General features: G+C 39.7%; 1 protein-coding gene across 1 annotated transcript in view; it reads right to left on the bottom strand.

Annotated features, from left to right (window-relative positions):
- Positions 1-238: 238 nt before the first annotated feature.
- Positions 239-25,765, bottom strand: part of LOC26528861 (NPC intracellular cholesterol transporter 1 homolog 1b) — a 154,086-nt gene continuing 128,559 nt past the window's right edge. Inside the window, exon 5 of the mRNA XM_047009691.1 lies at positions 239-465. Within this exon, the coding sequence (XP_046865647.1) occupies positions 377-465 (89 nt within the window). The 3' untranslated portion in view covers positions 239-376. The remainder of the gene's footprint in view (positions 466-25,765) is intronic.

Here is a 25,765-nt window from a genome sequence, read left to right as displayed (position 1 = left end):
CTCAACCTTGATCACATTGGCTGTGAAACGGAGCATAGCTGGTACCTTGTGCAAATAAAACACGTCCACCGGGTCGGGGATGTTTAGTTGTGTACAAAGCTAAGCTACCTTCTTCAATTAATTGTTATCTGTCTTTTAGCTTAAGCTTTTTCGTCCACTGCTGTGTTAGTTGACGTAAATAACTACATAAACAACCTTTAACGGTATATCACGCACTTAATAATATAAAAAACGGAAATAGCTTGTTCATTGATACTTTATTAGTTACACAACTTAAAATTATAAAAAAAACATAATGTAATCACACCTTTACCATATACCATGTACATATAAACATTTACTTAAATAATGTATTTTTTAATCTGATGACTAAAAATTATCTTATTTCAGATTGTTCCAGTGCAGTTCCGGGATCACCATATGGCGGATTAAAATGGGCAACCTTTGCCAAATTAGCAGGGGCACCTTAAAATATATAAATGGTAAGATATATTAATATGAGGTATACGGTAAGACCCAAATTATTTTTATGTATAAACAGAAAATAATATAACTATAACTAATCTAGCCGGATATAATATAACTACGTTTGTGGCCGCACCGCCTGTATTGTAATAGATACTATCATTGCAACTGCCTAAAATTCCCATTCCAAAATTTGATGGGGAGTTTCTCAAATGGCAACAATTTCATGGATCGTTCATGAGTCAAATCTATCCACATTAGAGAAAATTTGGTACTTAAAATCAAACCTTTCTGGAAAAGCAGAGAGATTGAAAAGGCACCTGGAATTAACAGAAGCCAATTACAACACTGCAAGCTTTAAAAAAATGTGGGCGTCAATATGGAATGGTCAGATGCTGTCATAATGTTTCATATCACGAGGAAATTGGACAGATTTAACCACGCACTATATAAACAATCTCTTTCCAACCTATCATTCCTATCATTCTTGGAACAATGCATTCTAACATTAGAGGCGAATGAGAAACCAAGAAACGAAAATCGCAGCATTGAAATTCGTGCATTCGAGCACTCCTGGATAGCGGCTCATAAGCAAATGTCGTCTCAGAGAGGCTGTTAAAGAAGTTATTTTTAAATATCAAAGAAGCTAACTTCGGCAATGCCGAAGTTTATATACCCTTGCAGTCCTTGGCAATAATATTTTTACATTTTGAAATTTCTTTCCCTGCAACTCAATTCATTAATACACAAACAAAACATAATTTTTCTTTTTTCTACAATTTTTTCTTCTTCTTTCATCATTCCCTAAGCAAAGACGGCACGCATACACACACAGTTCATGTAGCCTTGCGTCTGTGTGTGTATGCATGTGCTCTGCTGATTTGATGATGACGTAGTAGGCAGCAAGCAGCGATGCCGGCAGCGCTTGAACCGATTTATATCGACTGTAACTTGTGTTCTATTTATCCGATCAGATTCAAATTTTGCGATCTGATATTTTATATCCAATACTATTACATTATTAAAACTTATGGGGATACTCTAATTTTTATAAAATTTTATGAAGATGTCTCTTCTAGAGCTATATGATATAGTGGTCGAGATCTTGATAGGTTTCATACTTGATCTGCTCCAGATAATAAAAAGCACAGAAACAAAATTTCACGCCGATAGCTCTTAAGATGGCAGAGCAAAACGCATATGCACGGACTGACAGACGGTCAGACGGACAGACGGACATGGCTATATCGACTCAATCAAGAATATATATACTTTATTGGGTCGTAAACGTCTCCTTCTGTGCGTTACAAACATCTGACCAATTTTATAATACCCTCTGCAAGGGTATAACAATTAACGAGACTCATTTGCACATAAATGGAGTGGGTGGTCAATCACAAATAAGCAAGGCGCGAGTAAGCTTGGTTGTAAGGTCAAATGCTAGTTGAAGCATTTGTATTGCCACACATAATAGGTGATCAACCCACAGAACAAATAACGCAGAAAGTCACATTACCAGACAACATTCAATTAGCGGACACAACATTTGATAAACCAGGAAAAATTTATATGCTGTTGGGAGCTGATGATCACTATGCTATACTGCTACCAGAAAGAAGACGGGGCAATCGAAACCGTCCAACATTACAAAATTCAGAGTTTGGATGTATTATTGCTGGCCGAATTAATATGTCAACGTTAGCTTCAATCAACTGTATGATAGGCATGACGAATTCAGAGAAATCTCTAGAAAGATTCTGGCAGCTAGACACACTAGAGCCAATGAAAAGATACAGGAGTCCGGAGGAAGAGTATTAAAAAATATTCTTCCTAGATAACCTACACACGGCGGCGGACAATCGACTAATTGTAAAGCTTCCATTTGCTGAAGAGGCGTCATCTCTTGGAGAATCTCGGGAAGTAGCCATAAGAAGATTCATGTCGTTAGAGAGGCGAATGAACCCTGACATAAAAAAGGAGTATGTAAAATTTATGTCAGAATATGAACAGCTTGGACATATGAAGCAAGTAATGGTAGAACAAATTCCCAAGAACCATTACTTTATACCGCATCATTGTGTACTAAAACCAGAAAGTACCACCACCAAGCTAAGAGTGGTATTTGATGCATCATGCAAAACGTCATCAGGAAAATCACTGAACGATATTTTATATCCTGGACCAGTTGTACAGAGTCAACTCTTCTCAATTCCTCTGCGGTTCAGGACACACAAATGTGTGTTCACTGCGGATATTGAAAAAATGTATCGTCAAGTTTGGATAAACCCTGCCGATCAATTCAATCAGATGATTGTGTGGAGAGAGGATCCAATTCAAGAACTAAAGTTTTATCGTTTAAAAACGGTAACTTATGGAACCACATCAGCCGCCTTATTTAGCGACGAAGTGTCTGGAATATTTGGCTCTGAAAAACATGGAAAAATAGTCGTCTGGAGCATTAGCATTAAAAAATGACTTTTATGTTGATGATTGTCTCACAGGAGCAGACAGTTTACCAGAAGCCCTCCAAATAAGACAAGAGCTTCTAGAAATCTTGAGACCTAAAGGTTTCAACTTACGAAAATGGTGTTCAAATATTATTATTATTATTATTATTATTATTAAAGTATAGGATATAGTTATAAACTATCAACCTAACTATATTTTACAAGCACTGGCAACTAAGGCCTTCGGCTTAGACGAAAACTACATCCATACACTAGCCTGGGATTCGAACCCGGATCCTCGTTGTTCAGTTAACTAAATGACTGGGCCACTTAGACAACTCATCTACCGAGGACTGCTGGTGTTCAAATAGCAGTCAACTTCTAAAGGAAATTCCAAAGGAAGATACGATTACTGACATTAATCTCGGTGACACACTGGAACAAACAAGTGTCAAAACATTGGGAATCATATGGGCATCCAAGGAAGATTAATTATGTAGAAAGCCTCAAAGGCATACAAAAGGAATAGCCAGACGAGTTGTGCTATCTGAAGTCGGTCAAATATTGGATCCTCTAGGGCTGTTCGCACCGGTAGTGGTAAGAGTGAAAATGTTTCTTCAACATGTTGCTACCGAACAAATTGAGATGGATGGTGACCCACCGCCGTATTTGGAGAAACAATGGGAAGCCTACCGAGAGGATGTACAGGCATTAAACAAAAATGAAAATTCCAGTGCATATTTTTGATGGCAAGGTCCCCACTACAAAGGAACTGCATACATTTGTTGATACATCAGAAAAGGCGCATGGTGCGGCAGTTTATGTCCGATCAACCTATAAACATGGCCAAATTTCGGTCAGATTGTTGTGCGCCAAGTCGAGAGTGGCTTCCCTGGAAAAACAGACACTGCCCCGGCTGGAACTATGTGCAGGTGTACTTGGAGCTGAACTCACGGATAGAGTTCGACAGGATCTCCAATTAGGATCAGAAAGTGTGGAATCATTTCTCTGGTCAGACTCAACAGTAGTACTCTCGTGGATTAATTCACGGGCATCACATTTCCACACGTTTGTGGATAATCGGTTGACAAAAATACACGCAGTATCACATCCAAGGCAATGGCGTCATGTGTCATCAGCGCTCAACGCATCTGATGTTCTGTCTCGAGGCATATCAGCAGTTCAGCTTAGCACACATACTTTATGTTTGTATGGACCACTATTTTTGCATGGACCACAACGTGGCTGGCCAGCACCATTTAAGCCTACAGAGCACACGGTGGATACCGCAGAGAAGAAAAGCAAGGTATTCAGCATGGTGACTGCCACTGCGAAAAACAAGAGTGAATGGATACATACGGTAAATCACAGAAATTCATTTTACCGGCTACAGCGTACAGTGGCGTATGTGCTACGGTTTTATCACAAGCAGAACAGGAAACCAACGACTCAGTTAGAGTTCGAAGAATTAAATCAAGCACGAAGAATAATCATTAAACGAATTCAAGAATTGCATATAAATTACGGCAAATGAAGAAACGATCTGATCAACCGCTAGATCGCAAAAGCAACATTGCCACTAATACATTCAATCATACGAGTAGCAACTAGGCTACAACAAGCACCAGTATCAACGGTCACTATCAAGAAGCCTGGATTGTTAACTCTAGACCCGACGTGTACAGCGAGGAGTTCTGCTATCCGAATAACAGGTCACCGTATAGCTACGACAGACACAATAAAATTGTCATATCTCCGATTTGGCAACTTCAGCATTGGCCCAACAAAAGTAGCGCCAACAACAACACAATTCACGAAGATGCAGCTAAGCGACGACGAACTAAGCAACATTCAAGGAAAACTAGAAACTAAGCAAAACTGGAAGTTACCAGAAGACCCCAGCCAGCCGCCACACCATGTTATCGACTCCTACGTAGCGCTAACAATACCATTGGTTCTTGTGATGTTATATGGAATAAGAAGATGCTCCCAACCTCCAAAGCACAATGGTCCAGAGCAGACAACCGTGAGGATCGTCAATCCTATTTCGGCTCCCACTGCAGCAAACCCAGCCCCCAGCAATTTCGCAGTCAACGTTGGATAACGTTGAACAGGTGTTCAACGGCAGGGAGTATGTTTGCGTTTAGAATATATAAAATAAGATAACATTAAGAGAATTATAATATAGAACAAATGGAAATGTATGTCAATTAAGTATGTAACCCGATTATAGATATCGATGGCTCATCAGTCATAAGTAGATCCGATATGGTCAGCAGTTAACAATAAAGACCTAGTTAATTAAGCTGCTATGGTTAGCTATTATCAATAAAGACGTATTTTGCTGACCTAACACTATGTCGAACTATGCACTGGTGAGCTCTCTATTTTTACTATAAAAGAAATGCATTATTCTTAGTAAGATCAGATACCACTGTAGCTACATCGGGTGTGCATCGCTGTGTCTTTGGCCCCCATCTCTACCTTTGTAATCTCACTCCCAGGTCCACCCAATTTATGTATTGGTTGCGACAACTTTTAGTCACTGGTTTATGTGCTAGTGCCTATTTTTATATAAACAAATAAAGAATAACTTAATTCAAGAAATACTAATGTCTTTCATTGAACAGAGTCTATTGCTAAAGGTGGTGGCTTAAAATATGGATGTGATGCTTGCTGGGAGGTCGAAATGAGATGCGCTGATTTATGAGGCGGACTAGAGATAGTTTTGACACATTGTGGGCAGGTTTTAACAAACTCCAAGCGGAGTTTACTGCGGTGGAGAATCAGTTCAGAAGTTTATCGCTTATGAATGAGTCTCCGAAACGTAAAAGGACCAGTTCTTGGGGTGTTTCTGTATCTGTAGATCCGCCAGCGTCTCTTATCTTCCCCGACCGGTCTCATGCACCGTCCACTCCTAATGTACAGCAATTGATATCGTTTAAGAGCCCGGTTGTGAATGCTATTAGTAAGGAATTACCGGTATTACCTGGGAATGATATCATAAAAACGATGCCTATTGTAGTGTCCGAAGTGTCCGGGCAATTACCCATTCCAATGGAAGTTGCCGATAGTTCTAAAAGTATCGAGGACCCCGTAAACAAGTTGACTTCTTCGGGACCGCGGCCTCTCGTAACATATATTTGTTTCTAGGCTAGACGCTGTTGTCACATCTGATGATGTAATGGCCTATATTCGGAAGAAAGTGTCTCTGCCAATATCTTCGACATTATATGTCGAGAAGATTTTTGGCCGAAACATATAATAGTTAAGGAATATACTGTAAAAAAGAAAAATCGGCAACCGATTCGCCTGCCATTAACAACAACTAATACTATTCCTGCCACATCAGCATCTGCACAAAAAACTAACTTCGTCCCTTAACCTGGGTTACCAGAACGTTAGAGGACTGAAATATAAACTTCCTAATCTCTATATTTCTTTTGAGCATAACATTCGAGCTTTCACAGAGACGTGGCTAAAACCTGATATTGCTGATGCATCGGTTTTTTCCAAAAACTTTTCTATATTCAGACGTGACCGGATTTCTCGCATAGGCGGTGGCGTTCCTATAGCTGTTGATGCTGCTTTATCATCTGAAATGATTCAATTTTCTAGTACCCAGGAGATTGAGTTTGTCGCTGTTAAAGTAAATTTTAAATCTTTTAATGCTTTTATAACTTGTTCCTATATTCCACCATTGTCAGACATGGTATTCTATTTAAATCATTTAGAGGCAATTCAGTTTGTCTCCTCTTTAGTTTCCAGTCAAGAGATGCTCATAGTTGTAGGTGATTTTAATTTACCCGCTTTAGCATGGTCACCAACAGATGAATGTACCATGTTACTGCCCTCTATGAATTCACTCCTTGATATATCATACTCTGAATTCACTCTTTGATATTTGTGTGCCTCTTGGTAGGCTGGAGCGGCTTAGCAAACCTCCCTGGTTATCTTGAGAGTTATCCAATTTGAAAAATGTGAAGACACGATTTTATAATAAGTTTCAAAAAACTTGTCGCTCATCAGATTACGCTCTGTATACAGTCGCTCGTTCAAAATTCAGGATGCTTAATACACAATGCTATAAAAAATTTCTTCAGCGGTATAAGCTTTAGTTTTCTTCTGACCCTAAACAATTGCATAATTTTGTTAATTCTTAACGTAAGACCACTGTGCATCCACCTTTTTTGTCTTTTCAAAATAAAAAAGCGAGCACTGATCAGACAATTCCCGATATGTTTGCGAGTTTTTTCAAAAAAACTTATTCCTCAACGGAATATCGAGCAAGTCCGTATCCTTATCATTTAAAAAAGGCTGATTTCATTTTCAATTCAGTGATTGATGATGGTTCTCTTCTTAGTGAACTTAAACTAGTTAAGCCTGTTTATTCTCCGGGGCCAGATGGTCTACCTGGATGTGTACTCATGTTCTGTGTAAACGCATTATGTAAACCCACTTTAACATTTTTGCAGCTCTATTATTTCGCCATCCCAACATGGGTTTGTGAAACGTAGATCTACAACCACTTACCTTTTAGAATTTACCTCTTGATAATTAATCAAGGAGTTCAAAAATGCTTAACAAACTGATGTCATATACACTGACTTCAGCAAAGCCTTTGATTCTGTTAATACTGTTTTACTTTCTAAACTTAACGACATTGGGTTTCCACCTCTTTTCCTTTCTTGGGTTCGTGAATATTTAACAAATAGAAAACAGAAGGTACTTTTTAAGTCTTCTTTTTCCAATTCCAATTCTGTGACATCCAGTGTACCTCAAGGTAGTCATCTTGGCCCGCTGCTTTTCACATTATTCAAAGAATTTGACGACCCCTATACAACTAAAGCTCTATTTCCGTCTTATTTTAGAGTATGGATCTTGAATTTGGTCACCTCAGCATAGCAGTTCTTGCTATTTGCACTTCATGGCTTAATTTGTCCTCGTATTCTAGTAGTCTTCTTTTGATTAACCTTCCTTCCTTAACTAACCGTAGATGATGCTTGATGTTTTTTTTTATGCACAACCTCCTAATTGGTGATATTAGCTCGCCTGAGTTATAGACAAAGTAGACATCCTATTTTGCCTTTAACCCTTAGTAGTTGTTCTTCTAACTATGCCATGCATGAACCTTTAAGTCTATCTGAACCATTTCTAGTACTTTTTTTTTGCATTTTTGTGCTTTTGAGGCTCTTCTTCTTACATACACTTACGTATTTTTCAGTCGAGGTGTCCCTAGTTTTATAGCACTCAATATTGCCACGCACTACTTCGCACACTTAGACCATATACATATGAAAGGTAAATATTTTATCTTCCAAAGTATGTGGTACTGCGTTGATACTAGTTGATGCTCTTGTTAGTTCTATTCCACCAAAGTTCAAATAACTTCAATACTTTTTAGCGTATTTTTAAACGCTTCTAGTTGAACTACATGTTTAGTAATTATTCAAATTAAAGTAACTGACTAATAATAAAGAAAATATCTTTCAGATAAAACAAAAATAACAAAAATAATCAAATATTCATACTTACTAAAAAAGTCTTAACTTTGAGCTCCTTTAACACACATAATTAGAAACGGATTTCAAGAATCAAATTCATAATCTGTGAGGTATTTTCTGAATACTGATTGACTGACCTGACATGCTTATCTCGCACTTTTATAACCTTATGCAAAGGAAGATTTTAGAATACATACATATATCTCTTGATTTATCTCAAACAAGACTACATTTCAAATTGTCCATCCTTATAACTCAAGGCAGAAATCGCGTGGACCCTCAGCATATTACAGGGTAAAGGAGGGTTAATTTGAACAAAGGACCCTAAAATGTTCGGCTGAAGAATAAGTTCTATTGAAAAACTCGCAAACACATAGAGGGCAGAAACATCGTAGATCCTAAAGGATCCTAAAAGGTTCAGCTGAAGAATAGGTTTTTTTGAAAAACTCGCAAACACATAGAGGGCAGCAACATTGTAGATCCATCGGTTGGTGTCTATGCTACAGCAGGTAGCATCTAAAAATTTAAGCATAAGAGGAAATGATTTGAATAGACTAAAACATGTAATGTAGGCATTAAAAGATTTAAAATTTACTTTGTGGTAACGAATAATTTTTTTTCTGTATTTAAAAAATTTAATTGATTAAGATGATAAAGCAGCATCAACAGCTATCAAACCGGTCTAGCCTCGAAACAAATATACGTCTCTTTGCTGGTATGCTTGTTGAAGGGGCCCCCTCAATACAATTGGAACTTTCGGAGCAGAGATGAAGATTCACCACGGGGATGGGTGTAGATGGCGCATGAGACAGGAGGAAAATAGACGCCGGCGGACCAAGAGATACACTCCAAGGGTCGGTCCTTTTGCGTTTTGGAGACTCGTTCGTTAGCTATATGATATGAACTGAGTCTCTACCGCAGAAAGCTCCGCTTGCAGTTTTTAAAACCAGTCATCAAAGTGTCAAGGCTATTTCTAGTTCGCCTCATAAATGTCCGCATCCCATTCTCGACCTCACGCAAAGCATCACATCCATACTTCAAGCCATCTCCTTTAGCAATAGACTCCTTAATTTTACCTGTGTAACCTGCACACTAAACGTGATCTGCATTGTCACATAATCAACAATCATGGGAGTCCACTGCATTGACAACCATTTTTTAAGACTTAGATTTAATCTGAAAACCAGAAGGCCGAGGCTAACTTCGACCGCGTCAAAGTTTGTATACCCTTTTTGTTACTCTTTCTTACCTATAGCATTTCCGAAATAACGGCTTAGGAAATAATGAAGGTATTGATCAAAGTCACTGTTTTCCACCGATCGTTCCTATGGAAGCTATATGATATAGTCGCCCGATCTTAATCAAATGGCACAGTCATCAAACTGAGAAATATAAATTTTTATGCCAATTGCTTCAAAAGTTGCGCAGTTATTGACAAAAGTCACTGTTCGCTATAGAGCTATATTATTTAGCTCTTTTATGACAATTGCTTTAAAAGTAACGAAGTTATGAACAAAAGTCACTGTTTTCGACCGTTCGTTCCTATGGGACCTATAGGATATACTCACCAGATCTTGATCAAATTTGGCACAGTCGTTTGTTAGTGTAATAAATTCACCAATATTTAATTTCACGACAACAGCTCAGAAAATAACGATAAAGTTATTGAGAAAAGTCCAAAAAAAAGCAGTATATAAAGCCTACATGCAAAATTTCAACTCTGTAGCTCTTACGGCTTCGGAGGAGTTTGCGTTGATCCAGACGGACGGACGGACATGGTTATGCTGGTCGTGCTGTTAAAGAATATATATTCTTGCTTCGGAGATGCTTTCGTCTATGAGTTGCACACTTCTGACCAAAATTAATATACCCTTTTTATACCCTTTAGTAAAAAAGGGAATAAAATGTAAAAGGTACAAAAATATATGAAAATATACTAACTATTTCTGACACAAGGGTTAAAGTCTAGATGAAACCTTCACAACCTTAATTTAAACACAAAAACAACAAATCGTGTCACTAAGTACCGGTGGGTAAAAGACAAGACCGCTATTAAAAATGAAGTAAGTAAGTCGTCTCCCCGACTTAGGTATACCCATACACCAGTAATGCAAATATTTCAACTTTATTAAACAAATGCATTTTCACATGCTTCTTACAAGCATATTTTAGTATCTTGCTCACTCAATCATACGAGCACCCTAGCGCTCCCACCAGCCGGCCAATTCCGGCCTTATGGAAAAACGTTTATATGCATAACTCGACTGTTTTTTGTCCGATTTTGATCAAATTTGGTATTTTGCTAGATATTAAATTTAAGTGTGCCAAATTTGATTGCATAAGGTAAAAAAATACGGGAGATCTAGTTTTTCAAATTACGGGGGCGGAAAAGGGCGTGGCAAAATTTTTATACATACAAAATGTGTGCATTTACTAAGCGAATATACATACCAAATATGGTGTCTCTAGCTGGAATAGTTTTTGAGATAAACGCTTTTTTTTAATTGCGGGGGCGGAAAGGGGCGTGGCAAAAATTTGAAATAAACTTGATCACTCTACATACTACACGAGTCTACATACCAAATTTGGTGGCTCTAGCTCTTACAGTCTCTGAGATCTAGGTGTTCATACGGACAGACGGACAGATGGACGGACGGACGGACGGACGGACATGGCTAGATCGACTCGGTTGTTGATCCTGATCAAGAATATATATACTTTGTGGGGTCTGAGATGCTTCCTTCTGCCTGTTACATACATTTTGGCGACTTTAATATACCATTTAACCCTATGGGTGTATGGTATAAAAAAAAGGAATGAGAGAGAGACCGCGTCAAATAAAGAAAACAATTCGTACAAAAGAGCACGAGAATTAGTTACAGCGGTAAGATGTATGAACACAATAAATATTTATAAAACCCGTAGAGAGTACAGAATTAATTTGAAAGTTGTTAATGTCAATAAAAAAGGAAATTTGAAAATTTGATACGGCGAATTGACATTGAGCGTTATTTCAAAGATAAGCGCATAAAACATAAATTCCAAAATTGAACTTGAAAGGAAGGAAGTCTTGAATGGTATAAACTTTAGGCCATAAGGCGACCATTTTTTGATAACGATCCCATCCTACCTCCTCGGCTGTATGGATACACAAACCAGACTTTCCCCTTAGACCTATTTGTTCTAATGATTAACTCACCGTCTTATCATCTGCGTAAATACTTAACCAACATAACCTGGCCAAGGATTCTGTGTTTAATGTCAAAAGTGCAATTGAGTTCAAGGACAAGGTCAAAAACACGCTTTTAGATGATAATGAGCGTTTGGTGTCTTTTGATGTAGTATCGTTGTACAATCCAATTGGAGTGAAATCAAGTCGTACACAAAAATACCAAAGAAATTGTTGATGAGCGCGGGCGAGCCAAGAGCGTGGGAGTCGCGTGGAGCGAACGCCTGCTCCGCCTCGTTATTTAAAAGAAATATGAAGAAGTAATAATCGAAATGAAATGAAAGCGAGCGCATTCTTTGTCTTATTTTTTCACGTCAATTAACGGTCCAGTTATACATATATACTAAAATTAATAACAGTGATAACAGTTAATAATTAATAGACAGTGAAAATTTAAACAGTGCAAATACAATACTGAACCGATATTATTTGTTTTTTTAATATTTATTTTTTTTTTTTGTGTTGTAACGATACATATATACCTATATAAAAAAAATCTTTATAAAAAAAAAGGTTATACATACATTAATACATGAAATAAATAACTGTTGTTAGTAAATTTGGTAATAAATCTATTGCCAATTTCATTATTTGAGTGCGTCGCATGGGTGTGCAATTAAAAACCAAATAAACAAATTCCCCGCGTCTGTCGTGAAATTAATTGTCTTGTTTGGAGCTGATTATACCCTTGTTTAATTCGAAAGACGAAAAACTCGATGTCGAACAAGGAGATGAGGAGCTGTAAAAAATTTTAAATTGAAAACAAATCTCAACTTAAAAAAAGTGCGTCTAACGGTTAGACACGATAGAAGTGAAACCTTCCGTAACACAAACTGAGAGAGAATGAGACGAAAGCAGCATTAGGAGCGGGATAATTATGGGTTCATTATAATATTGCTATAAAGGTCATGTTTTATTTTCTTCATTTTATTATTATTCATCCTCAATGTTTTCAATTTCAACAAATGATACGAGTGGCTTATGATAGCTAAAATATGATACAAATGCTTTGGTTTCGATGTTGTCAACATATCTTTGAAATACCGCGTCAATTGTTGTTTTTGATCGTGTTGTTGATTCAGTGCGATTGTTACACATTTTTAAACTGAATGTTGTATTGAGAAAGTCAATTAAAGGAACCGCTGTGTCCAATGCAAAATTTACGTTAAAATCGCCACTTAAAATCATTGGAACTTTATCGTAATCTTTTCTAAGTATCCGCGATACTTCTGGTGTATACTTTATTAAATTTTCATGAATGAATTCCGTGATGCTATTTATTGATTGATTGGGTGAAATTTAAATTGCCACAATTAAAACTGTTTTTCCATTGCTCAATCTGGTTTCGCATGCACATATTTCTCCCACTTTAGAGAGCTGAACAGACAGTGATTCTAGTTGCTGTGCATTCATTCATTATATATTTTGTGATACATTTTTATTTACTTTTTATACCCTTGCAGAGGGTATTGTAAAATTGGTCAGAAGTTCGTAACGCACAGAAGGAGGCGTTTACGACCTGAGAAGCTGAGTTGATATAGCCATGTCCATCTGTCCATCTGTCCGTCCGTCTGTGCGTATGCGTTTTACTCAGCCGTCTTAAGAGCTATCGGGATGAAATCTTTTTTTGGGGTTTTTTATTACCCGGGTAAGATAAAGTATGAAAATCCTTAGGATCGGACCACTATATCATATAGGTCTAGAAGAAAAAATTTTGCGGACATGGCTATATCAACTCAGCTTCTCATGCTGATCAAGAATTTATATACTTTATGGGGTCGTAAACGCCTCCTTCTGTGCGTTACGAACATCTGACCAATTTTACAATACCCTCTGCAAGGGTATAAAAAGTAAATAAAAAGTAAATAAAAATGTATCGCAAAAAAATATATAAATATATAAAAAGCATTATAAAAAAAACTTCGACCAAGCTGGGAGTCGAAGCCCGGCCGCCCGATCGCCAAGCGAGCACACTAATAACAGAGCCACGTCGACACTTTCTAAATTGCCGTCGAGTTCTGTAGTTAAGCACGCATCTCATTTTCGCATTGTCGTTATGTCTCTTTTTAGAGACACGCGAGCACACTAACTACACAACTCGACGACAATTTACAAAGTGTCGACGTGGCTCTGTTGTTAGTGTGCTCGCTTGGCGATCGGGCGGCCGGGGTTCGACTCCCAGCTTGGTAGAAGTTTTTCGTAATGCTTTTTATTCATAATGCTTTTTATATATTTGCATCTCAATATCTCGCAGCGAGCACACTAACTACAGAACTCGACGGCAATTTACAAAGTGTCGACGTGGCTCTGTTGTTAGTGTGCTCGCTTGGCGATCGGGCGGCCGGGGTTCGACTCCCAGCTTGGTAGAAGTTTTTCATAATGCTTTTTATTTATAATGCTTTTTATATATTTGCATCTCATTCTCTCGCAGGCTAAATACTATAAGATCTATATGTGTCTCTGTTTAGTGTCGCTTTTTCGTTTCATCGAGTCTGAAATCACTCCCAACGATTCTAAAGAAGTTTTCACTTCAAAAAAACAAAGCCAGAACACCTAACGAAAATACACATATGTATGTACATATGTATGTATACATACATATAAATACAAAAAATTGCAGTTCGTTAACTATAAATTTCGATTCGGCTCATAGTTACTCAGCAAGTTTGTTTTGTTCTGAGTAAGTAAATAAATCGGTTCGAGTTCGTTAAATTATTCACCTTGCAAAAATGGCTCCTCCATTTCCGATGATGCAAAGAAGCTCAATGCGTAAATAGTATAGAACGCGAAAGTACTCAGAGTTTACAAATTTTATCTCGTTGTTCGAAACCCTTCTTCATAATGACACGTCAATTCTCAACATAGAGAAATTTAATTATTTGATCTAGTAGCTCTCCGGTAAAGCTCTAGGAACTGTTAAAGCATTCCAAGGCACCGAGAACAATTACAATAAGGCGATACTCATTTTCATGGAGCCAACCGCTCTCCCCACAATAAGAATTCCCCACACACCTTTCCAAGCGAGGCGTATTCCCCGCTCTTAGATAAGTTAGTTTTTAGTTCTACGAGAAAAGTGAAGTGTAGAAAATGTTCAGGTTGTGACGTGGGACAGCTCCAAAAAAGTTCGCGAGTCGAACATATACCCCGAGCCCTCTAACCAAATTTTACCCTTATTTAGCTTACTTTGTGTTAATCTCCGGATGTATCCCTTTTCTTCATAGCTTTTTATAGTGTCCAACATAAAGCTTTTAAGGTCGATGTCCTTTGCCATTTTCGCTTCTAAACACTGAAGACGCCTCATAGCCATTGAGTATGAATCCGGTAGATCTACTTTGTCGAACCTCCATTACAGTCCAGTTTGCCAACGTTTGTCAATCGGGCAATAACTTGTGGTCGCCTCCATAATCTGCAACGCGCGCTCGTCGTCTTTCGATCTTAATGGCTTGCTTGCCACACGTGTTCCCGAAGACTCCATAGCGAAGTATTCTTTCATTGACGCATCCAAAGCGCGCATGCTGCTCGCTTCATTGCACTCACATATGTGCAATATGTGTGAGGACGCTGGAGCGGCGTCGCTGTGCCGGCCATACACAGACCAGCCCAATCTACAGCGCTCCGCGACCACGTCGTCTCCTTCGGACTCCCGTATCTCCAAAGGCACACAAACTTTCAAATTATCCAGACCAATAATTAAGCTTGCTTTTACGTTACAGTAACTTAAATTTGGTAAATACTGTAGATGCTTTCTCGATGTTACCAGTTCGTCAGTAACTGTTTGCGTAGGCAAGTCTCGATTACGTACCGTGCGCAAGCTTTTGAGTTCAAATCGCGTCGCACCTTGACACATCGACGACACTCCGACACTCACATACTTGGAAGCGCTTTCCGTTTGAGTGACTTGACTGGTCCACTTTAAGCACAGTTCTTCGGCCGGGCCATCTAGTCCTAACTCGTCTGCCAGAGTTTCTTCAATCAAAGAGCAAGCGGCTCCCTCGTTCAGTAAGGCTTATGTCGCCAAATTTCGCGTCCTTCCGTATAACATGATTGGCATATATCTGAATAAAGCCTTGCTTGTTATATCTCCATGGAATAAAATTGGTGGATGAACTGGTTTATCATTTTCATTCGTCTGCCACTGCAATTTCCTTTTCTTGTAGTCCGCTGTCTCGTGGATCAACGAGTGGTGTATCTGCCTGCACCCATCGACACCACAACTTCTTTTACTTTTGCAATTCCGTATCACGTGCTGATCAAAACAACAATAGCAGAGCCTCTTTTGCCGCACGAACTCCTTTCTCTGCTTTATGCTCATTTCTCGAAAGAGGTGACAGTCTGCTAGGTTATGACTCCCTGCACATTACTTCCTGCGTTTTCGATTCCTGACTAGATCCACTTTGCAACTCGTTGTGCAGAAAAATTCGCCTAGTAAAGCTGGATCGTGCAGATACTCTTTAAGCCCAATTGCGACCAGTGTTGCGCAATAGTTCTGCACTGCCAAGGCTAGCTGAATAACCGAATCCAAATTATTTCAGCGTGTCGCTGGTTCTTCTCTTAGTTTCCTTTGTAGGCTCGAGTGAATAATCTCCGGTCTTCCGTAAAGCATCCGTAACGTACCGATTGCATACGGCACCGTCTCTGGACACATTAGCTTTCCTCGAACGGCATCCCAAGCCGCTCCTTTTAAACACTTTTGGAGCCGAATAAGATTCTCTTCGTTACTAATTCCACATCTTTCAGTAGATTGTTCGTAGTGTCTTATCAACAACAACCACTCTTCTGGCTTACCGGAAAACAAGGGTAAGTCTTTGTTCAGTACTTGGCGGGCCGCTATCTGTTCCGATGACAATAAAGATTTCTTGTGTCCTAAATCCGTAGAGTGCACTCCAGGGCTTAACGTCGAGTGTCCGGTAGCCGGCAGTTGGCTTCCAGGTCCATGCTGCATTCCAGCCGCGTTACTCATTTGTCCTTGGGTCCACAATCCGTTATGAAGATTAGCTGTATTGGCCAGAAACGCTGGACTCACTCCTTGAATAGTCGATTGCGCCAACGCAGGTACGGACCACGGAGCTGGATCAATTTTACTGGGCCGTTTAATTACCGTACCGTTTCCTGCGTGACTCTCGAACATTCCATTAAGAATCGTTTGTTGGACAGACAAACCGTCGCCTCTTGATGGCGTTGACATCGTTGGTGTATCAGTTTCTCTGTCACTTGAGACCGCTTAAAAAAACAAAAATTAAAAGTGAACCTCCCTTTAACGTATTAAGGCCACACTTCGATTTTTTTTGTCCAGCGACACCCTATTAAATTGGGGCATATCAGCCAGACACATCGAAAACAAATATATATAAAAATTATTAATTTTGTATATAGAAAACCACACCCTATTAAGTTGGGGCACATCAGCCAGGCGCATCGACAACAAATATATATAAAAATTATTAATTTTGTATATAGAAAATATATTTATTCAATCCATTCACACCGCTGCATATTTCCATTCCATATTCCATATTTAAAAAAAATTTGCATATCCATACACACATATACATATAACATTTGACATATCCATACACATATATATACATATACATATATTCCATATAACATTTTACATATCCATACATATATACCTATATATATATACACATATTCCATATATAAAATTTTATATTGTCATATCCATATACATACATACATATACATATTCCACAAAGACAGACATACTTGAATTGAACGACGCTGGTTTCTTCGCTCCATAGAAATCCGGCTTTTTTACTCGATTCGGGACGTGTTTACTCTGTAAAGTTAAAGAAAACGGTGTGAAACGGTGCTGGCTACGCAGGCCTACACACGGTTGTCCTGAATCACCTGTCACCCGGTCGTGATTCCGCCTAAAACCTACTAGGGCCGTCGGTGGTCGTCTGATCAGGGGGGTGAGGGGCGCCAGTAGCTCTCCCCGCCTTTTCTCGCGCTCGCGAGTGTAGTAGTGGGGTGGTCGCACCCTAGCATCTTCGACAACTCCAACGAAAAAGCTCTTTTCCTGGTTTGAGTCCCCTGTTTTTGTTTTTGTATAAATATATATACACACTGTGTTTTTTTCTCCAACCTCTTTTTTCTCTATACACAGCTGGATAGCTCGTGGTGCTGGTACCAGCTGTGCTCTGGCCAGGCCAACCTGGTCTTAAAAGCCCTGATATTGGCCCCTGCCAACTCCGCGAATCTGCGTAAAGCTTTTAAGCGGAGCTTTAAAGTGATCACGAAAAGCGCGGCATACTTTTTGGGTCCCCAGAGTATATAGCGGTGTTTCAGCCCTCCAGCTGTGCCTTGGAGGCAGAAGTACCAGGTTCAAATCCGCACTATAGAAAAAAATTTCAATTGCATTTTTTTTTCCACAGAAATTAAATTAATTGTCAGAAAATTTCTAACAATTAATTCGGAATTGTTGGAACCAGTCACTCACAGACCCAAATTTCCAAGTGTGTGGAGCCGAGCAGGGAGCGGCATAACTCCCAAAAGTCCCAGGGGGAAATACCTGGTTGCAAGCAATGGACGGCTTGAGATCGGCTGGCTCGATGGCGGGGCCAAGCGGGCGGCGTCAATCAGTGGCGCCTGCTTCCTGGTCGGAATCGGTTTGCGACGGCAGCCCAGTCAGTCACAAGGAGATTGAGGAAGGAGTTGTTTGGTGCAACCGAAACTCCAAAGAGACTGCGCGAAGGCTCGATGAGTCCACCAGCAGGCAGTGCAGTGCAACCAAAAAAATCAAAGTTGCAACAATCTAGTGGCAAGAGCGAGGTGGCAGAAATGGGAGTAATACTAGAGGAAATAGCCGAACGCATCAAGCCAGAAAAGGAGGGGGGCAAGAGAGCCATAACGAACGCGCTTAGAGATAAAGTTGACAGATTAAAGGAATTGCAGCAGGCTTTGAGCATCATTCTGTGCAACGACAATAGCGACCCGGTACCAGCAGTGTCATGCCACAAATCGTTCGTCACCAGAGGGCAACAAACGGAGAAGTTACAACAGCCAAGGATGCCCCAACAAAGGGTAGTGACCAGCACTCCGAAGACTTCTTTGCCAGTGGAGAACCGTCGGCCGTCAACTTTTTTGCCTCATGAAAACGAGACGATAGCGCCACAGTCAGAGCCGGCATGGCAGACTGTACCGCCAAGGACAGCGAGAACAGTTAAACAGTCGCTGCCAAGGAAACGCCCACCTGCTATTTTGGTGCAAGGACGAGGAAATCTGTCCTATAGCGACATGTTGAAATTGGTCACACGTAGCCAGAACGAGAAATTGATAGCAGTGGGCGAAAACGTTCGCATTGTTAGACGCACAGCAAAAGGGGATCTGCTATTAGAAATTAACTCAGCTGGTGTAGAAAAGCTAGCCGATTTGATGCAGGACATTGAGCCCTAGCCGGACAGGTGGAGGCCCGAGCCCTGTGGAATATGGTAAGAGTGGATGTCCTGGATCTGGACGGGGAAACCACTAAAGAGGAGATCATACAGGCTCTTTCAAATCAGCTGGGTCTGAAGGTCGGAAGAGGACATCAAAAGCCTGCGCACGGCCTTCGGCGGTTACCAAAGGGATACGCTTCGTGTCCCTACAGATGCGAGGCCCAAGGCATAGCCAATAGAGCACATGTAGCCGGCAGCCAGCGTTACCTATCGGCTTCCAAGAGCGGACCAAATGTGCTGCTTTCCCGGACCCAGCATGATTAGATTCCTACAGCTAAATCTAAACCACTGCGAGGCAGCCCAGGACCTTCTGCTGCAGACTCTAGAGGAACAGAAGAGCGATGTGGCCCTTGTTAGCGAACCATATAGGATAAAACCCAGCGGGAACAGCGTGTGCAGCGGATCAAGCAAGGCCGCCATGGCTCGGTGATATCTGACGTTCGTCAGTAGCTCTCTGTGCCGAAACGCAACCTGGGAAGTAAACAATTTCTACACCGCCAGTGATCACGAGGCCATACTGACCGTTCTCGGCTCCAGAGAAATCTTGCCAGTGCCAATCCCGCAAGAGAAAGCGTACAAAGCCAGCAGCATAAGAGAGAGCCTCTGCATAATATATCCTGGAATTTTGCTAGTAGGATATTTCGTCTTGCCACGCAAATGTCTAAGTAATTAACCCATTTTTATACCCTTGCAGAGGTTATTATAACATGATCAGATGTTTGTAACGACATAAGTATATATATTGTTGATCAGCATAAGATGCTGAGTATGTTTTTACTCAGCCATCTTAAGAGCTATCGAGATGAATTTATTTTCCTGTGCTCTTTATTATCTGGGGCAGATCAAGTATTAAAATCTTTAGGACCACTATAACATATAGTTTTATACGAAAAGTACGTGAAGCAGTTGGAGTATCGCTATGATATGTGATAGTATTAGTTACAGTCATTATAAATCGGCTGCCGGCAGCGCTGATTGCTTCCTACTACGTCATTGCACAGTGGTCGGGCTTGTTTTTAGCGAGCGCCCAAAAATACTTCTAGAGGTGTTTCATACCTTTCCATAGTTATACCCGGCACTAAAAGGATGGATGACCCTTACCAATGATCAGTTGACTGACATTGCTACATCTGTACTGGGTTGCAAAGAATACTTTTGAAACACTATCAATTTTGTCTCTGATGGGTCTTTATTCTTGTCAGTTTCGTAAATACCCTTTCAAATACTGACAGAATCGACTGAGGATTTGATAAGACTCGGCCCAGTCTTGCAATTTATCGTATTCTTGAACCCGATCGTATGCTTGTTTAAATTTAAGATTGATCTTTGAAAATATGAATATGAATAAGTACTGCGTTAAATACATCAGCTTCAGACCCAAGAAACAACAATGATCCGCGGAGAACTGAAACCGTATTCAAAATTGTGCGAAACGACACATCATCTGCTCTTTTCAGGCTAGCAATGTTAAACAAACTTGAAATATGTTCCCCGAATATAAAAACTTTCTTGTCGTATCGATCATTCATACGATGAGCCGTATGATAATTTTCATGGCAGCGCTGATTGCTTCCTACCACGTCATTGCACAGTGGTCGGGCTTGTTTTTAGCGAGCGCCCAAAAATACTTATATGATGTTAAAAATCTGATACTTTTTCTAAAAGTTAATAAAAATATAATAAATAAAAAACTCAAAAAAATCATTCATATTCAGCCCCCTACTAAAGTTATACACTCTGCTCCCTATCTAAAAATAAAAAATAATGATTTTTTTTTTTTGGAATTTTTTCACACATGGTTCGGTATTATTTAATATTTTTTTTTATTATTCTAAAAGATGAAAAATATTTTAATTAAAAACAGACTTATTTTTAGGGGGTAACTTTCGTTGTCCCGTTATGAATGGATCCGAAGAAAGAAGTAATCGATTGAGTAGATCTTCATTTGTTGCCACTCGAAAAATTTTTCTCGTATGACGAAATTTCTTAATGTCCTTATTTCTCGACTTAGCAGCTTCCTCTGACAACTCCCCAATCGACACCAGAGCGTTTTCAATTATGGATGGGCCATGAATTAAATTTTTATGAACAGTCGGCGGAAGATAATACCATGAATATGTCCTTGTAAGAGCAGTCGCTGTTTGGAGTGCAAATGCCTTAAATTTTTCAACATTCATTTTGTATCCTGAAGAAAGTGCTTGCAATATTGTTGCACACCGTTCAATAAGGTCTTCATTTAGGCCTGTTATTTCGGCGGATAACCCAGGATTGCTAAAGCATTTTCTGGCAGTGTTTCCATCATTTGATGTTCCACATCCACCAACCTTCGGGTTATCAACAATCAATCCCATTTTTATACGGAATTCTGTTTGAATTTTTCTTTTTCTTTCCAAAAATTTAAGTTTTCCTTCGTCCCCTCTAACTTGCCAGACTTGAACAAAAAGTCTGTAGGATAAATGATTGAAATATTCAAAAAATCTTATATATGCATGAAGTGGTGACAACCCGAATTGAAACCGATCCTGATGAACTTTCCTTTTGCAAACTTTTCTGAATATTGTTCATCTCTGTGGGCTTCGCGTTGCATATATAGTATTTTGAGGATGATGTTTGGGTTAAGGCATTACAAATTTTACCATCAACCATTGTAAAATATGCTCAACGAATAATGTCTTGTTGCCAACAGCTATTTTCGTCGGAACAAGGTTCTTAATTTTGCCCTTGAAATATTTTTCCTCCTCTATACTTAACTCAGTTGATTCTTTAATAAATTGAAATCGCACAGGTCGACAATATCGTGTGGTTGCTGGTCGTGGGTTTTTCCATACAATTTTGGACGCATCAGTTGCTAATAGGGCAAGGGGAACATATGACGTGACAAACAAGTGACTGTCTTTCAAATTATTGTTCTCCACTTTCTGCTTGTATTCGCTGTACCCAGAGCTGCCGTCGATGTTCCATTTCCCTATTAGTTTTAGGTTGTAAATAGGATCGGCGACTACATCACTTATAACACTTTCTTGCAACTCGGTAATGCGCTTTGTTGTATGGTCCAATAAACTTTAAAGCTCCACTTCTGCATGTGGAGTTGTTTCTTTTAAAACATTATCATAGCTGCAAAACAGCTCGAAAGAAATTTTGCTATTGACAAACTCTCTAATGAGCATGTATTGGTGCTTTGTTAAATTCTCTTCCTTTATAAGCGAAATAACCTCATTAGCACTTGCAGGCAAGATTTTTTCATCAACAGCAGCGGAACGCAAATATTCAGCAGCGGACTCATCCAAATCAAAAACTTAAACTCGGCAATCCTTCTTCTCTTGGTTCGGGTTGAACACTCGGAGAAACTAATTTTTGGGCGGCCACGTTCAATGCTACGATCAGGTGTAATAAGTACATCGGTCTTCTGCTGGAATGAGACGATCTCCGGAGAGCAGGTTGCCAACTAATAGGATACGCAGACGACGTGGCCCTCATAGTGGTGAGTAGTCTACTGTCGGTGGCTCAGTGGAGACCTACTAAATCTACAATTCTGTTGTTCTCGAGTTCGAACCCCGACGTAGGTCGAGTTTCCCCCTGATGAAGCAATACTAAAAAGTAGTTCCGTCGGGGATAAAGGAAACGATTGTGGATAACGAATAATTTTTTTTTTCATAGTGGTGAGTAAGAGCATCAGACAGGCCGAAGATGGGGCGAACTCTGCCATAGCAGGAGTCCAGGAAGCTGCTAATGACAGTCTGCAGGTCGATCATTTTATACGCGGCCCCAATCTGGGCACGCGCCATGAGCGTAGATAGTTATAGCAGAGGGATCAGATCGTCGCACAGCGCGCTGCGAATCTGCTCGGGGTTTCGCACGGTATCAGAAGCGGCGTTGGATAAAGGCAGGTGGACCCACAGATTAATCCCGAACATAAAGAAGTGGACAGAGACGACACATGGTACGGTAAATTTCTACCTGGCCCAGTTCCTTAGCGGCCATGGGTGCTTCCGAAAGTACCTTCATCGTTTTGGGCACGATAGCTCTCAATGCTGTCCGGTCTGCCCCGGCGAAATAGTGGAAGACGCGCAACACACCCTGTTCGTGTGCAGACGCTTTGACGACGGCAGGAGGCGCTTGAACTGGAGGCAAACGTGGAAATATGCGCCGAAAACCTTGTGGATCTGATGATGGCGAGAAAGAGCATGTGGGAGGCGGTGAACAGTTTCGGCGCGTCAACAATCCGTGAGCTGCGCTTAGCCGAGCGTGGTAGGGCTGGACCTGGAGTGGCATAGGAGGTAGCAGCTATCCTGCGAAGCAACTCCCTCGAGGAAGTACCGCAGGATCCCGGCCGACCAAGTTGCCAAAGCAGTGCCTCCCCCATTTTCTTTCTTTTTCTGTTACCCACCTTTTTCCCTCATATGTATTTATTCTTTACCCTATCTTTTGTTGTTAGCCCTATAACGTCTTTCATCTCTGTTCTATTTTGTTGCTTAATAAATAAATAAATGACTATAAAAAAAACATATTCCACAAAATTTTTATTTTCGCACACAAATATATATTTTTCCATCACTGGAAAAAAAAAAATACCGCTCCCCCTTACAGCCTATATACGTGCACACATAAGTTCCGCTTAACAGCAGTATACAGACACAGCTACAAGCTCATGTGCCAAAAGACCGGCACAAAGCAAACGTTCAAAAGTACACCTTGTGGGGTATATATGCTAAATGGTCACGTTGAGGGAAAAGTCGATACATATTCAATTATTAAAAATTTGTGTTCCGCGTTTTTTTATTTCATATCCGAATATTAGAGATTCCGTTCCAACTCCGATTCGGTTCAAAAGGCAAAGCTTATTTATATTCGTCGGGAATATTAATTCTTCATTATTTTGCTGAATTCTTGCTCCTTGGATTTTTGGCAACGTTCCAAGCTATCCCAAACTTTCCAACTCGTGTTTGTGGATTTTTATTCAATTTCAAAGCGTTTCTTAGCCGTTCCTTGGGTTTTTGGCAGTGTTCCAAGATATCCCAAACAATCCAAATTGCGTTTGTGGGTTTATTGCGTTTATTCAATTTACAAGCCGTGCCAAACCAGCTTACTACTATTATAACCGCCATTCTGTAGGGTTATGAGCTCGAGCACCCAAAATCGATAAATAGAAATAGAAGAAAAAGATAGAAACGATCTAACAATTCCTGCGTTATTGAGACTACCTGATATAGAAGCATTGTCTGAACAAGACAACGAGTCAGATTTAGAAATTAATACAAGTGTCATAAACGCAACCGACAGAATGGCAGAATTGAATGCCCGAAGGGCATATATGAAGGATATTTACATGGCCATCCCTGAATTCAATGGAACGAAAATGCAACTCCAAAGATTTATAACAGCTTTGAGGCTGGTAGATATAATGAAAGGCGACTACGATAGTATAGCAGTTGAGGTAATAAAATCAAAAACTATTGGCCCAATACTATATGAAGTCCAACAAGAAACTTCAATTGAAGCAATAAAACAAAAATTGCAAGGCATTGTAGTTGGTGAAACATCCAAAGTTATAAAAGCCAAATTGAAGAATACCACTCAGAATGGTAAAACCGCTGACAAATTGACATCAGAGATAGATAACTTACGCAAAATCCTTCAAGCTGCCTATATCGATGAAGGTACGCCAGCGGCACGTGCTCTTAAGAATAGATCAGACGATGCTATAGAAGCAATGATTGAAAATTGCGAGCAAAGTAGAATTAAAGTAATACTTGACTCCGGCAATTTCAAAACCATGGACGAAGCTAGCAAAGTTCTTACAAAAGAGTAATGAGATAAAAGGAAACCCAAATCATATAAAGCTTCTGCTCTCTGACGTGACGGTCGTGTTTTTGCATAGCTCCTGAGTTTTTATTAATATTTATTGTTTTCTCTCAGTTTTTAATTGTACTTAGTTTGTTTACGCTTTCACTGGTGTTGTTTGCTTGACACCCTTGTGTTTTATTTCCATAATTCGCCAAATTAAATAGTTTAAACAGTTTTTCTGTTTCGTGATTAGTGTTTGGTGCATTTAATTTTTTTTCTTTTTATTTTTTTCTCTCTCGTCATTGCTTCTGCAGTTGCTCCCCTCATCGCCCCCATCATACCATCAGTGCTAGTGGCTTTGTTGTTCTCTCTGCTTTGTGCTTGTGCTCAGCTTCTTTCCCGCGTAATCAATTTTGTAAGGCCGCCTCTCAAAGCACGGCTTATAACTGTTCTTGCACTCTCTCTTGTGCTGTGCACTCTAGCTGTTCTCTTTGATTTATTTGTAATTATTGATTTCTTATCGATAATTATCTTTGTGCTGTGTATTTAAATTTTTCTATTTATTCTTATATATATAAATTTATTTTTTTTTTTTTTGCCTTGTGTTTCTTTTGGCTTTATAATGGCTTGTTGTCTACCTACTTGCAAGCATTCTGATCGTTTTGATGATCAGTATAGAGCAATATCTTGTTGGCTTTGCGATAATCTTATTCACTTAAAATGTGCTGGCCTCAATGGCCGCGACTACGACAAATTTTCTGGTTTGTCTGTGTCTAAGCCTGAGCTTGGCTTAATGTGCTGGACTTGCCCATCTTGTGCCAGCCAGCAGCTTGATTTTAGCCGTATGTATAGGGATCTTCATTTAAAGTTTCTTTC

The sequence above is a fragment of the Drosophila willistoni genome, assembly GCF_018902025.1.
Source record: "Drosophila willistoni isolate 14030-0811.24 chromosome 2L unlocalized genomic scaffold, UCI_dwil_1.1 Seg168, whole genome shotgun sequence".
NCBI classification, from domain to species: domain Eukaryota; kingdom Metazoa; phylum Arthropoda; class Insecta; order Diptera; family Drosophilidae; genus Drosophila; species Drosophila willistoni.
This window is presented reverse-complemented; position numbering and strand designations above follow the sequence as displayed.